Consider the following 16,132-nt stretch of genomic DNA (forward strand, 5'->3'; position numbering starts at 1 on the left):
TTGACGAAGAGCGTTAGCACTTTGTTCACTATTTTCATAGGCAAGAGCGCTAAGGAGACGTGGGGATCCGCTGTAATACCAGCTACAGATGACAGGTGGCAGTGCAATTGTCACGTTAATGACTAAAGAATGCCACTGACTGATATTGGTGGGACTAATCTGGGAGGCGCGGAGTCTAACGCACCCCCAGTATTCAACAGGGATCCCCGCAAGGAGGTATGGGCTTGGCTGCGTGGGGTGCTCAGGCCGCGGTTCTCCCAGTTAGCTATCAGTGAAGCGGAAGAGAGCAGGAATAGTCGGAAGGTTCGGGTCAGAAACCAAACAATGGTGCAGTATACAGGGGTGATCCGAGAGAGTGGTCAGGAGGAAACCGAAGGTCAGAATCCAGGAATCAAGCCGGGCCAAAACGCAGGGCAGAGAATAGACAGGAACAAAGCCAAAAGTCAGGAACCAAGAACAGTAGATACAGGATACAGGATGCTGGAGTTGGTGAAACTAATTCTCTGGCACAGACTGAAGGGAGGAGGTGCTAGATATACACCATAGTGGGCCCTGATAGGTGGCTGCTGAATTCGGCGGTCAGACGCACCTGACTGCCGAAATGCTGGGGAAGGAAACGTCCTGTTGCCTAGCTCACCGCGTATGTGCGGCCGGCGAAACCCGGAAGTACATACCGTTGCCACTCCCCCTTCTCTCCAGCCACTACTCCTTCTCTCCAGCCACCCCATGTTCTCTCCAGCCACGCCCCTTTCTCTCCAGCCACCCCCCCTTCTCTCCAACCACCCCATGTTCTCTCCAGCCACTCCCTCCTTTTCTCCAGATACTCCTCCTTCTCTCCAGCCACTCCCCCTTCTCTCCAACCACCCCATGTTTTCTGCAGCCACTCCTCCTTCTCTCCAGCCACTCCCCTATTCTCTCCAGCCACCCCATGTTCTCTCCAGCCACTCCCTCCTTCTCTCCAGCCACCCCCCCCTTGTCTCCAGCCACTCCCCTATTCTCTACAGCCACCCCATGTTCTCTCCAGCCAACCCCATACACGGTTCTATCTAGCCCCTTCAGTAGTTTACTTACCTCATTGCTTCTCCTTTGCTTATTCTTGCTGACTCCTTTCAGTTCCTCTCCATTGACAGCGCCATGATGTCATTAGTTACATCAGCGACACTGCAGGGATTCGGGCAACTCTCTGCCTTGTCACGACTCTCTGTCCGGGAACTGTGCGTCTTTCTCTCGGAAGATACTGACCTGGGGGACTGGGACTGGAAAGAATGGCAGCTGCCGTGGTGCCCCCCATAGGCGGATGCACTAACTGCAAGGAAGCTCGCTGTCACACCCCTTAATTCAGCATGGTGCCCCCCCACTTCTCAGGATCAACTGCTGCCTAGAAAGGGAGCCGCCACATCCCTTTTGAGGTCCCCCTCTCCTAAGAAATCTATTTGGGCCCAGAGCTTGCCAGGCCTCATACAGTTGTAGTCACTAAGAACCAGAGCCTCGCTAAATGCTTCCATAATGACATTGATTCCTATTGAACTGTTTAGCTAAATTCTGATGAGTGTCTGTTGAGAAGCCGAAAATGTCTACAGTGTGTACAGGTTACAGGTGCTCTTCAAGGAATGGAGAATTAAGGCGGGCAGGATTATGAGGCTCGTAGTTCAAATGCTAGAAGTAGACTGACCAACAACTAGAAATTGCTACAGTGAGAGAGCTTTTATTGTATGATTAAATCCATTTTCTAATGATGTCTTTCTTGATAGTACCAATAATGAATATTTGCTTTCTCCATACAGACCGACCATCGATTATGTCAACAGCTCCTCACAATTCGACCTATTAAAACAAGACTTTCTTCACAGGTAAAAACCCTGTTGTGCACACAGTTTTGCCTGTGTATTCGTCTAAAAGGATTCTAAAATGACAACCCCTCCTGTCTCCTGCTTAAGTGCCCCAGGCCTCCCTGAGGTTTAATCCAGCTCTGGTGATACTTTAGTGGTTCCTGCATTGATCCCATTGCCTGCCTTCTACCTTGCACTGGTCCCATTCTCAGACCCCAATGTTGAACATATGGCCAGCCCCCATCGCACTGACAATATTATTAATCCTGCTTTTTTGCACTTAGTATATCACCAGCAAACCCTTGGAATAGCTATCCCCTTCACTTGTCTTATGCCATTGTCTGCCAACCCTCCCTGCACTGTTATTTCAAACCATCCCCAATCACTGGGCACATAAGGGCTCATACACAATTGTTGTAAAATAAGTGTTGTGTTGCATTATGGCAATAATTCCAGCTTTGTGATGATCGCACCTGGCAAGTCATTTATTATAAGGATAATTTGAAATGCATGTTTTGGAACGCACAATACACACACAGACACACACACTCTTATTAGAGAGAGATTTGACTGGTAGTTTGCATCTCAGGACATCAGGGAAAGATGCAACAGTGAGGTCCTCATAGACTGCTCTGGCAGACTGATCAAATGCTATTGTGCCAACAAGTTTCATAATCGTTAAACTTATTAACTAAAGTCAGATGTGTTTCTATAAAGGGAATACTGTAAGGATGTGTTAATAGGCAACTAAACAAGTTGGAGCACAGAGGTATACCAGTCGCAGACAATGCAAAAGGATTCATGTATTTTTATAGCACAGGACTGGCAGCTTTTTTCCTGCATTGCTTTAGAGATGACCCACTGTGTATTAAGTCATCACATCTAGGTTTTCTTAAATGTTACTACAGCCAAATCTCAGTACTTCTGAATCTCGCCTACTTTTGTGTTGGCCCCACCTACATTTGATTTGGTCCCGCCCACATGAAGCCACTTCAATAATTTTTCAAGGGCCATTTTAAGTTCCAAATCCGCCCCTGACAGTACCAATAATGAATGTTTGCTTTCTCCATACAGACCGATCATCGATTATGTCAGAAGCTCCCCCCAATTCGACCTATTAAAACAAGACTTTCTTCATAGGTAAAATCCCTGAGAGGCACAAATGAACAACTCGTTATACTTCTGGGGGTAAATGTATTAGCCAGGGTTTTTTGCAAGTTGCTGATATTCAGCGACTTTGCAGGGCAAATTTAAAATGGCAATGGCTTTCTAGGCAAAGATCTTGTGGATCTTCAGTAAAAAAGTGTACTTAGCTGCACATACCAGCAAAGTGCGTAAAGTTCAAACTCACACAACTCACCACCTAAGGCATCACATACTTTACATGTCATAAAGAACATGACAATCTCTTGCACAATTGGGGTGGATCATTAAGCAAAAAATCAACAGGAATCATGATATTTATTATGTCATTGCAATCAATTTTGGTTATCACAAAGTTATGAATGACTGCCTTTTGGATACATTAATATTATAAATTAAGTATATTGTAAGACAGTGGCTTTATTCAATTGCCAGCTTTTTGCATTGTGGGATACAATTAAATCCATGGTCTGGCTTTACTTTAAGTCTAGCTGGATTTACTCCTTATTCTAAATCAGGTCCTTGATGTTTTGTCTGTACATATCTACTGTTGGGACTGAATGGCTTCAAACACTGAGAGGAATATTTCTCAAACCTTCTGAAAAGGAAGAGTGGAAGTGTTGGCCATAGCAACCAATCAGATTTTTGCTATCATTGATCTTGTACATGCAAGAAAATGATAGCTAGAATCTGATTGGTTGCTATGGGCAACACCTCCACTTTTGTTGTTTTAGAAGGTTTGATAAACCTACTCCCATGTGTTGTAATGTCCTCAGTGCAGCATTCCAAATATCCAACACAGAACAAGAAAAAAAATGATACTTTCTGGTTGCATGACTGTAGGATCCTGCAGCCATGCAACCAGAAGCTCTATTTTTTTCTTGTTTTGTTCTGAATAGTTGGTATACATGAGGGAATGCTCTTAATGTACATAATGCATTGTATCTTGTAGCCGGGGACTACTTTTTAACATATTTTTTACCTTTTTTTTTTATTTATACATTTATTTTTTAAGTGGAACTAAAAGCACATGCCAATATGTATTGATAAATTGTGTTAATCAATTAATTGTTTACTAGAGCAAATTATACTGATCATTTTAATAACCATGCGCATTTGTTCTTTTCTAACAAAGAGGCTTTGTAATTGCGCAGAGGCATGTACTCAAATTTTAGAGGCCGATACAAGTTAACTTATATTCAAAGTGATAAATTTGATCTTCAGAAGCTTCACTCTGGTCACTACTTTGGCTAGTGGGCTGGAGGAAAAACTTAGAATATTTTAGGGGTGGTAAAATAAAATCAAACATAAAAAAATGATCAACAATGGACCAGTAAAAAAAAATTGACAAAAGATTATTTTCTCCTGTAAGTTATGATTATTAGGTTGGGGGATTTAGTTCTTCTAACTAGGATTTGTTCTGCACATGCATGGCGAGATGTAAAAAATGAATAATGTTCAATTTTCTAAAAGCAAAACAGATTACAAAAGAAATAAGAACGCGCTTGGTTAATCCCATATTGTTCAGGATACCATTTGCATGGCACTATAAATGTCCTATAGGGATACAAAACATAAAGGGTCTGTGTGTAGAACTTACAAGAAGGAGGACTTTGACGCTGGGATGCAGGCTTAAATGTTTTGATCAAAATATGAACTAATTCCTCACTTTAATTTTGCTATATTTGTAGTGGTACGGACAAGTGAGGACAACAAATTGCAAATGTTATTTTAAATTTTTGATATATAGAGGACCTATACATGCCAAACTTGAGATAACGGATGCCATAATCTCAACCCCTAATTTGTTTTTTACCCCCTTATTTCAGAATGCTGTATGAAAAGCCGAATGTCTTGAGTCCACCGTAAGTGTGTTTATTTAGCACATGTATCACTGTTAAAAGATCAATAAATATAGATTTCAAATAGTTTAATACCACCTTCCTCCCAAAATCTCCCCTGTGTACCCTAGCTTCCTAGGTGTGCAGGGCTTCAGAGGGAATCCCCGCTAGCAAAACATACTTCCCTACTCACAGCCTGCCCCATATTTGGCAAATTTGTTATGTTGGATAAAAGGCTCATTCACCGCTTTTTGCTATTTAACAAAGGGTTAATGTCGGAGAAATCTATGATTTCTCCGACATTAACCCAATTATGGGAGCTTACCACAGTCCCCACAGACTTCTATGGGAACAGAAGCATTAACTAATTTATTAAGCTCTTTTCACAGCAAAGTTATTCCATCTTAAGCTGGGTACACTCTACAGAAATTACTGCACATATGATTACTGTAACGATTTTACCAACGACTGAAAGTCCCGATGAGCATGTCGATTCATGTGTACACACTATACACGATTTACCTTCAGATCTGTGCTCTTCATCTCTCATAATCTTCTGCTGAACAGATCCTGACTCTGTACACTCATCGTTGATTGTGATTTTTAGGACGTTTATAAAACAATACAATACACTTTGGTACGATAAAACATGATCTTTGGAGTGTTCACACTAATGCAATATCTGACCAAATGGTCATTTATCGTGTGATCTGCACGATAATTGCATGAAATTACTATAGTGTGTATCCAGCTTTAGGATGAAGCCTCTCTGGCTTTGATGAATCCCTCATGGCGAAAGAGCCATGTCCATGCCGGTTAGGAGGGAAAATACTTTATTGAGGAGGGGGGTCCCAGACCAACCCCGGCATAGTAAGTTTAATTAGTAGCTTATTATGTACTGCTGTGATTTGCAGCGATACATATCAATGGCTACGTGCTGGGGTCATAAATAGACCCCTTAGTCTTTAATCATGTGATTTATTGCCTGGTCTGTTTATTAATTCTGCATGTGGACCTAATACACTCATGTATTTGTGTGTTTTGTATAACCTCTAATATACAATGAAAGGAGATGCCCACTGCAATTTACAGTACATTTAATCTATGTTTAGCTTTGTGCTGCAAGTCAGCAGGTTATTTAGCAATAATAACTTGCAAATCAACTTATTGTCAAAAAAATACCTTTTGAATTTGTTGGAAATAATGAAAACAACTGGACAATGTTGACATAATCCAAATGTTCTTGGATAAGTGTAATGAAGGCAGCAAGGCATTTTTTGTTGTGTTTTTCTCTAATGGCATGTGTTCGGTTTAGTTTGGATTGCAATTATTTTACTTGAAGGATAAGTCCATTGTGGTTTCTTTTTATTTGTTATTAAACATTACTAGTTGCCCATGTATGTGTCATTTAATAAATTGCTAGTGTATTTGCCACTTATCTTTACTACAACCTCTCCAATTTTGGAAGTATCCAATTTTCTGTCCAAAGATGCCCCCTATTAGCACATCACAAATCTTACATCATCGTTTTTTAACTGAGTAGCACAAATAGCTTTCACATAACTCAGTTCAAATCACTGATGATTGATTGATGGGGGACAGATGTAGACAAATGACCGCTTATGCCTGCCTCCCCCTCCCTAAGATAAATACACTGGAGTAATGGTAAGTGCTAGATACACTCTATTAGACAGCGTATCAAGCAAAACATAGGATAGGGCTATACTTGCAAAATAGACTGTTTTGAGTCTATGTTGCAATTCTAGCAAAAATTTAAAAAAAACAAAGGAGTGAGGATATTACCTTTATGGTGTTAATGATAAATCATAATTGCCTATTTGTTCTGCTGTGGGAGAGTGTGTGTGTGTGTGTGTGTGTGTGTGGGGGGGGGGGTGATGTGGTAAGGTGCATCATTTAGCCGCCACCTGTGTGCTCACCTGCAATTGCGTCATCTCCATACGGGGGCGGGGCCAAAAAGACGCAATTCACCACAAATTACGTCATTGAGATTACAGTCCCGCCCACTTCACAAGGGAATCGTCTGGGCGCTGGCGAGTGACCTGCTCTCCCGGGAGTTCGGGAGAACTACCTGAAATCTGGGAGTTTCCTGAACATTCTGGGAGAGTAGACAAGTGTGGGATAATTGTATCAATTGTCCTTCTAAGGAAACCTCGGTCGTTTAGAATAATGTATCTGGAACCCTTGAAGTCCAAGTCTTCTTGTAGCTGTAGAATGAAAGCTCTTTTTTTCTTTGTAGTAATATAAGTTTTTTGCACACTATAAATAGCTCATAATGGAACTAGCTCATATAAAGTGGATAGACAATGTTTATAGATATCAGCGACTGCACTTCATTTGCATGAGCGTGGATTAAGGTTCAAAGCTCTTTCGTGTGCTGTCTTTTTACCCTTAATGTTTATAGCTTGAATTTAGAATATGTTTATAGCTTCTAGATAGCACCTGGTGTATAGGGTAATTCTCAATATTTAATGTTTAAGCTCTTTAAATGTTTATTGCTCACATCAGATATAAGGAAAAGTTCCTTAGTGCTCTTGGTTTCTGCTGTGTGCGATGAGATGGTGTGTTTCTTAATGTGGTATACTTGGTAAACGTTGTGGTATTGGCATGTTATATTTTTGTGGGTGTAGGGTGTCAAGTGATAGGTGAGTTGGGTGATATAGAGGTTGTGCTGTTATACCTGTAATTTTGCTTTGTGCTCAAAATGTTGTTTATATGGGTGCAAGGACAATTGGTCCATGTATCCGTAACACCATAAAGGTAAGCCTCTTTCTTCTCCTTCCCATGGTTATTTCTCCCGACCCTCACCACCACTGTGCCAGAACAAACCCCCAACATTGGACTGGAACTCTGGAAGTCTAACGCAAGGCAGCAACCACCACATAAGGTCCACCACTCACCAGCGCAGACGGTCCAGAGTCAATAACCATGTTGCAATAACACGCCCTAAGATAAAGCCCAGCAATGTTGACAAATCAAAACATTTTTACTTGATCATAATCTTCTGAAGAGTCCTATGAAAATGTTACTCATACATGTTATGGTTCTATAATAAATTAAATGTCAAGACAGCAGTTGCACACACCTATTACTTACAATAATAAAACACACCCTGCTTTATATATATATATATATATACTTTATATAATGGTATTTGAAGTTACGTTGGAGACCCATGACCAACTTCGTACATTCAAATGTTGTTGTAATTTCAAGGTGTGTTTCAACATTTTTAGGGCATCTCAGTCATGACCTTTGAAAAACAATGTCTCATTTTTAATAGAGCATTTGGTGTCTGAGATCCTTGCTTCAGCTCAGTGTACTATGTACTAAATGAATGCTCCTATCATAGACAATGATATTGTACCCAGTATTATTGCTTGTGAATGCTGGAGGCAATATTGAAATTGATGCAAAGCTGTCAGACAGAAACTGTGTGTGTACAGATCAGTTCCCTTACATTGTTTTTTTTTAGTTTCAAATGACATTTACCTGGCTTTAATATTGCATATTTAACACGCAATATTGGCACCTGGGTGTATGAGCAATTATAATCTAGAGAAGAGGATCAGTTATCACCCTCTTGATTTTTTTTCTAGAATACATTATGTGAAAAATATAGAATTTAAATCTTATTTAAATTGACATTACATATAAGATATTGTAAACAGTTTTCTTTTAATGTGCTTTGTGGAAAGCAATTGAAGGGGATTGTCACATTTCTTTTAGACATTGACATCTTATTTCTTTATCACGAAAACACATTGTTAATACATTAGTAGTAAACCGCTGGGTATGTTTGCAGAAGCTGTAAAGCATGCAGCCGGGTAAATTACTCTATCAGTGGTGAAATTACTATGGTTGGTACAGTGGAAACCACAGTTGGGCCGGAGATAGCCAATCACAGTTCAGTGTAGAAAACAAAACGGTGCTCAATCTACAGGCAGTAGAGCTTTCTGATAGAAGTTAGGTTCATTGGTAGTGGTTGGTACCACTTGATCTGCTTTGCACTGTACCATCCAAATTTGGGTAAGTTTTGTACCCTGCTAGATTTGGTTGTACTTTGTATTTCGGTAACCGTATTAGGTTCAACTTTGAATGCAAAACAACATATTGGGTTCAGCTTTGTATAGTTGCAGCAGATTTTACAGCAGAGACAGTCATCTGGAATATTTGTTTGAAATTATCCTAAATTATTCACACATAAATTAATCGAATGTCTTTTTCTTGCTTTAAGGAGATCAGATGTCTTGATGATGACACCTTGGCTTGCCCCAATTGTATGGAATGGCACCTATAATATAGACATACTGAATACTCAATTTCATCAGAAAAATGTCAGCATTGGCATTACCGTTTTTGCTATTAAAAAGTAAGTTATAATGTGATCTGGACATGAGGATGGTTAGGGATGATGTCTAATGTTATCTGTAACACACATTTAACTTAATTTAGACTGTAAGCTCCAATGGGTCAGGGACAAATGTGACTGCGTTCTCTGTACAGCGCTGCGGAATTAGTGGCGCTATATAAATAACTGGTGATGATGATGATGATGATGATGAACATGTGAAATATTACCAATGTGCAGTTGTTAGGTGGCATTCACTCTGCTGTGAGCACTTATTGTATTCACTTTTGTATCATCAATGTCAATTTGTCAGTAACACTGATGAGAGTGGAACTAGAAAGAACCTGTAGTTAATAGAAGTATTAGAATGTTTACAATGCTAATCCAATCACAGCCAATCAGAGCATTTCAATGTTCATAGACTTATACCAACTGGCATCCAATCAGAGATTTGGAACATTCAAGGGTTATACCCAACTGTTGTTAGAATGTTCAGAGAGATAGAGCAACCTATAGCCAATAAGAGCGTTTGAACATTCACCTGACTTCACCAAGCTATAGCCAATCAGAGAATTAGAACAGTGACTGTACAAAAGTAGACAGGTTTAAATGTACTTTTGCTTGAAACAAAATTCATACATGTAAAATTCTTACAGTTAAATTTGCTTGCCTCATTAATGAATGAATTAGTGAATATTAAATAGTGTTCACTTACTTTTCAGGTATACAGTCTTCATCAAGACGTTTATTGAAACTGCTGAAAAGTTCTTTATGGTGGGACATAAAGTCAACTATTACGTATTTACAGACCGCGTCGGTGACATTCCAAATATTACTCTCGGTGAGGGCAGACAATTGGTCATCCTGGAGGTCCCTAGTTACAAACGGTGGCAGGAGGTATCCATGAGGCGGATGGAGATGATCAGAGATCATGCGCGTCAACGATTCGTCAATGAGGTGGACTACTTGGTGTGCGTGGACGTAGACATGAGGTTCAGTGATGATGTTGGAGTGGAGATTTTAAGTCATTCGTTTGGCACTTTACATCCTGGTTTCTATGCTGCATCTCGTACACGTTTCACCTACGAGCGCAGACAACAGTCTACGGCATACATTCCTACAGACGAAGGGGACTTTTATTATGCTGGGGGATATTTTGGTGGTACAGTAGAAGAAGTCTATAAATTGACCAATTTCTGCCATAATGCCATGATGACTGATAAGGGAAACAATATTGAAGCCATTTGGCATGATGAGAGCTATTTGAACAAGTATTTTCTTTATCACAAGCCAACTAAAATTCTATCTCCTGAATATCTGTGGGACAATAATGCCGGGGTTCCAGCATTCCTTAAGAGAAGAAGATTTGTTGCCGTTCCAAAAAATCATAATGCAATCCGGAACAAACGGGCATTGCAGGCCTATTCAAGAAACAAACAAAAATTTCACAGCTGACTCTACAGAACTTTTAAAACCTAGCATTGATTGCATGGGCATTAAACATGGTGCATTTTTCCATTATCACTACGTTTATAATAAGCACTGATTCAATCTGCTGACATAGGCAGTGGGCCGGTATACGGTGGTATGCCATACAACCACTTCTCTTACTGCTTTGATTGTAAGACTACCAAATTCCATTCACTTACATATTCCATACCCTCACTTCAGAGCCGTAACTAGATATTTTTTTGGCTTCAAATTTCCACATATTGAACAGTAATTATTATTATATAGTTAATATATTCTCTTATCTCCAGACCCCCCCATTCACTCCAGACACCCTCCTCACCAGACCCCTCACTCCTTTTCTCCAGACATCCTCCTCACAATACCCCCTCACTCCTTCTCTCCAGACACCCTCCTCACCAGACCCCTCACTCCTTTTCTCCAGACATCCTCCTAACAAGACCCCCTCACTCCTTCTCTCCAGACACCCTCCTTACCAGACCCCCTCACTCCTTCTCTCCAGACACCCTGCTCACAAGACCCCCTCACTCCTTCTCTCCAGACACCCTCCTCACCAGATCCCTCACTCCTTCTCTCCAGACACCCTCCTCACCAGTCCCCCTCTATTCACTCATCCGGCCCCTAAATCCTTCTATCTAGACCCCCCTCCCATTCACTGCAGACACCCTCCTCTCCAGACCCCTCACTCCTTCTCCCCAGACACCCTCCTCACTCCTTCTCACCAGACCCCCTCACTCCTTCTCTCCAGACACCCTCCTCACCAGACCCCTCACTCCTTCTCTCCAGACACCTTCCTCACCAGTCCCCCTCTATTCACTCCAGACTCCTTTTTCATCAGACCTCTCAATCCTTCTATCTAGACTCCCCTCCCATTCACTGCAGCCACCCTCCTCTCCAGACCCCTCACTCCTTCTCTCCAGACACCCTCTCTCACCAGACCCCTCACTCCTTCTCCCCAGACACCCTCCTCTCTCCTTCTCACCAGACCCCCTCATTCCTTCTCTCCAGACACCCTCCCTCACCAGACCCCTCACTCCTTCTCTCCAGACACCCTCCTCACCGGACCCCTCACTCCTTCTCTCTAGACCCTCCCCCCCATTCACTCCACACACCTTCCTCTCCAGCCCCCCCTTCTGACCAGAAACAAACGATTCCCTTGGCGCCAAAGCGAATACTGGTGGTACATAAATGGATATAAGAAATCAAGCAACAGATATTGGTGAATGGTCATGTATTGAGCCCAATCATATTACAACATAATCAGTGCACTGATACAATAAAATAAGTATAATACTCTATTTTATTATACTTATACAATATTTGTTTTGGCACGAAGGAAATTGTTTGTTTCTGTATTAACCTATGAGGGTTGGAGCTCACCCCTTTTTCTACCATCCCCTTCAGGCAGCCTACCACTCTTGAACATAGGAAGCACAGATATCCCACTTTCTGCATTTGTTCCCTCTTCTGACCAGCACTGCAGTAGTTTACTTACCTGGGCTTCTGTTCTTCTGTCATCTTCTTCCTTCTGTGCCGACTCCTCGTCGCCTGTGTTCTGACAGCGTCCTGACGTCATTATTTGTACGTTAGGACGCTGCAAGAGCAGGAAGCCGGCACTCTACTCCTTGCGCCGCTGGCTGTCTTCTATGGGCAAAGTAGTCCTGTGGTGGCAGCACCACAGGACTAGATTGCCATTTCACTGGTGATATGGAAAGGGTGGGCGGGTGTTGTGCCCCCACTAGGCCTTGCGCCCTGGGCAGACGCACCGCCCGAACCACCCTCGTTACGGCTCTGCCTCACTTCTAAATTTATATACCCCCACTTCAGGCACTGGCAATAGGGACAATTTAAAGGACACTTAAGCTTTCAGAAATGTGCTTTGAAAAATCAGTACCCCAACCCCCATATTCTTATATTGTCCTTGCCCAGGACCTTTCTCTGTTGGTGGAACACCTTTAGAAAACAGGCCTACAAAAACATGGACTTGATGGGCAGAGCTGAGCACTGTGGAATGTTCTGCTAGGTTTGCCAGTAAAGTACCGTGCAGCAGCAACACCTTCCTGGCAAAATGGCACGTGAAAACCTCTGCTCCAGTATTTAAACAACTGTCATCATATATGGGAAATTGAGTTTTAACAAAATGATATAGGTACTCTACAGCGATCAGCTTTGTGGAGATCCAATTTCTACAGACCTGCTGCCAGTGTATAGGAAAGTGGTACCAGTGGGCAGCCCACCATTATATATTTGTGGCGTATTCATTGGTCAAAGGACATGTTCAAAACTGGAATTATCCTTTAAATGATGGGTTTTTTAGTCGTTGCTGCATGGTAAATTTAAAGCAGCAATAGCTTTAAAGGCAAGCTGTGCCTTTAAAGCCATTGCCGCTTTAAATTTACCATGCAAAGTCGCTGGATATCGGCGATTTGCAAAAAAATGCTATTTAATACATTTACCCCCTGGTCTGAATAGGACTAATGACTCCAGCAATGTAAGCTGGCAATGCTACCCACCCTGCCGCCATGTTGCCATTAACATTCTCTCCTACTTGTGAAAACTTCACAATCCAGAGGATTTGATTAGCAGTCAACAGCATAATCTACCCCCCCATCCCTCCTCCCCGGTGTATTGATAAAAATGAGGAGACTACAGTTACACATGGTGACGATGAAATTGTCCATTATACAACAATTGGAAACCTAGTTTAGGTGTGTAGGTCACCTTCAATATTTACACTGCAATGTAAGAATATTTAATAAAAATAAACACTGTGGGGCATATTCAATTAGCTTTCCGGTTCGCGGGATTGCGCCGGAACTGCCCGCAAAAATCAATCCACGGAACCACAGTAATGTTTGCACCCCATAGGGTTGCGTACGAAAATCCGCGTTATTGCGGTACCGTATTACGGGAAATACTGCGCAGGTTTCGCGGTAACGCGTGTTACCGCGAACCGGAAAGCTAATTGAATATGCCCCTGTATGTCAGCATATTTATATTGTTCTTTCATTGTGCCAAACTTAATATTATGTACTAGTTAACAATAAATTGTGTCTTAACTATCATTAAGATATTTTTGGTCATTTATGAAGAACAATGCAAAGTATTATAGGATGAATCTCCGAATTGTCTTAGAATGCTTCAAATTTAGAGCCATTCTACTTTTGAATAAGTCAGCAGCACATAAGAAGAGGGTTAAAGTTTTATGTGTTTTTTGAGTGTGTAAGAGAAGGACATGTCTCGGAGGAGTTGTTTGCGATAGTTAAATAAACAGAACATATAGTATTTGCAGATTTCTCATATCCTGTCCTCAGGGAGCCCTGACAGTGCAGGTTTTTCTATATCTCCTTGCTGGAGCACAGGTGATACATTGTAACAGATCCACAGGTGGTGCTAAATATTTCACTTGTGATTCAGGGCCCGATTCATGTCTGAACTCATCTTGCATGTGAGTTGCATTTTTAAAAAGTGTGCAGAAGTTGTGTGTAGTTCTGACCATATTCGTGTCCAAGGGTATCTCAAGATAAGTTTCGGTTTTAATCTTTGTGGAAGTACGCTCTGCCTAAACAGTACTTGACGCCTGTAGACACACAGGTCAGACTGCAGTATAAAAGTACAATAAAAGTTCACATCAGTATTCACATGTATTTAATCATGAACTAAAATATCAACTCTTTGTATAATCAATATAACAGTACTGTATAATCATTTTTTTTTAATCAATATTTATTTTCACATATCATGTTTTTTCTTTTTGTTTCACATTAATTATATAAATGAAAATGATTCCAATGCGTACTGTACATAGTTTTAGTCATACCTGCCAACTTTTAAGATCTACCCTAAGGGAGGGGAGAGCTCGCTGGCGATTTTTAGGGTGTGTGGTCAAGTGGGAAGCGTCACTTGTCCACTCCCCCTAAGTTGGCAGAACAATTTTACCCTATTACCGTGGGGGGCAGGGCCGTGTGAATTGCATCACTAGACCCCGCCCCCACCAGGTAACTTAATGGACTGGCCAGGAACCCGAGAGTCCAGGAGGACTCCCAGAAATTCGGGAGCCACCTGGACATTCCGGAAGAGCAGGGCAAGTATGGTTTTAATTAGAGATGATAGGGCTCGGTTCCTCGGAAGCCGAACACACCCGAACTTAGTGGATCCGAGTATCGCTCTGAGTAGGCACGGTACGTTCGCGCTTTTTCAGATTCCAAAACGAGGCAAAACGTCATTGTAATGTTGTCCCTGTGTGGGACAGTATATTGGGGTCCTATTGCCTGTAACCAATAGGTGATGGCAAACCTGAAGTGTCTGGGGGTGTGAGAGCGCTGTGTTGGGGGTGATTCCATAGGTCTATAACCTGTGTGATAGATAGATAGAGACTGTGGGCTGAAATCGTGTGTGACCTCATACAGCGAACACCCCAAAGTCACGGCAGCTGGGAGCGTGTTCGTGACACATACCAAAAAAGTGAACTAAACAATGGGATAAAACCCCCATACAGGAAATGAATCAGAAACTGATGGGAAGGGGATTCCCTTTAGAGAAACCAAAACTGAAACTTTCCAGAGAAAGAGAGAGGGAGACACAGAAAGATGGTCAATCATGGCAGCTGCTCATGAACAGTACACATTTGGTAGTCTTTTAAATACGGACTGACATATTACTGTCTACTCAAAAACCATTGGATTACATCGCTGGGACCACTTTACAGATGAAGAAAAATAACTTTTGATTCTGAGAACTGAAGTTTCAAATGCAGCAACCAATGATCCTGTAACCTCAGTCTGCTACCATCATGAAAAACTTCTGCTGCTAAGATATGAAGAATTTCAGAAAACATGCTGTAATCCTTTCCTGTCTCACAAAAAAGGAGCCAGAAAAAGCTTAAAAGTTATGTCACTGAAGTGGGCCAAAGAACATGGTGACTGTCAGCTTCATACTATTATTAAACCAGAACAGAAACTTTGACCAAAATGCAGAATTCAACTGTTACACTATAAAGAACAAACAGACATAGATATGCCAACAGAAGAAGTTGAATCCTCGGTGGAGGTTGTAACTGATGATTTGAATGAAAGTATTACAAAGCTTGGTTGTTCACCAGTGAAATTGCATGGGGTAAAGAGAAGACACCGGGAGACATATGCTAAAAGAAAGAAAGAGCAGGCAAGTACAGCCATTCAAAAGAAGCTTACTGAAATGTTGTCACTAGAATTAACCCAGAAAGTAAGCAAATGTTCAGGTTGTGATGATTTACAGAGTGTGTGTTGAAATATTTACAACAGACTATGGGTTTGTTTATATGCATGTAGTTACCATGGAGGGTCAGCAGATGGCCCTGTATTCATACAGAGGTGTATTGTTTGTCTGCTGTATATGCATGTACTTGTTTGTATATTTCCTGTCTCAACTCTCTGTGTTCTAGAAAAGACTCTCTGGGAAAGGAAGTGAGCTGAGCAGCTCATGTTACTGATATGTTATGT

General features: G+C 41.5%; 1 protein-coding gene across 2 annotated transcripts in view; it reads left to right on the top strand.

The window, feature by feature from the left end:
• Nucleotides 1-13,717, top strand: part of LOC142101129 (histo-blood group ABO system transferase-like) — a 28,825-nt gene extending 15,108 nt beyond the window's left edge. The window contains exons 4-9 of one of the 2 annotated variants that reach the window (XM_075185350.1): nt 1,785-1,850; nt 2,904-2,969; nt 4,802-4,837; nt 9,069-9,203; nt 9,905-11,871; nt 11,917-13,717. In XM_075185350.1, the coding sequence (XP_075041451.1) occupies nt 1,785-1,850; nt 2,904-2,969; nt 4,802-4,837; nt 9,069-9,203; nt 9,905-10,637 (1,036 nt within the window). In that variant the 3' untranslated portion in view covers nt 10,638-11,871; nt 11,917-13,717. The remainder of the gene's footprint in view (nt 1-1,784; nt 1,851-2,903; nt 2,970-4,801; nt 4,838-9,068; nt 9,204-9,904; nt 11,872-11,916) is intronic. The other variant, XM_075185351.1, reaches the window with a different exon arrangement.
• The last annotated feature ends 2,415 nt before the right edge of the window (nt 13,718-16,132 follow it).

Source organism: Mixophyes fleayi, chromosome 9, assembly GCF_038048845.1.
Source record: "Mixophyes fleayi isolate aMixFle1 chromosome 9, aMixFle1.hap1, whole genome shotgun sequence".
NCBI lineage: Eukaryota > Metazoa > Chordata > Amphibia > Anura > Limnodynastidae > Mixophyes > Mixophyes fleayi.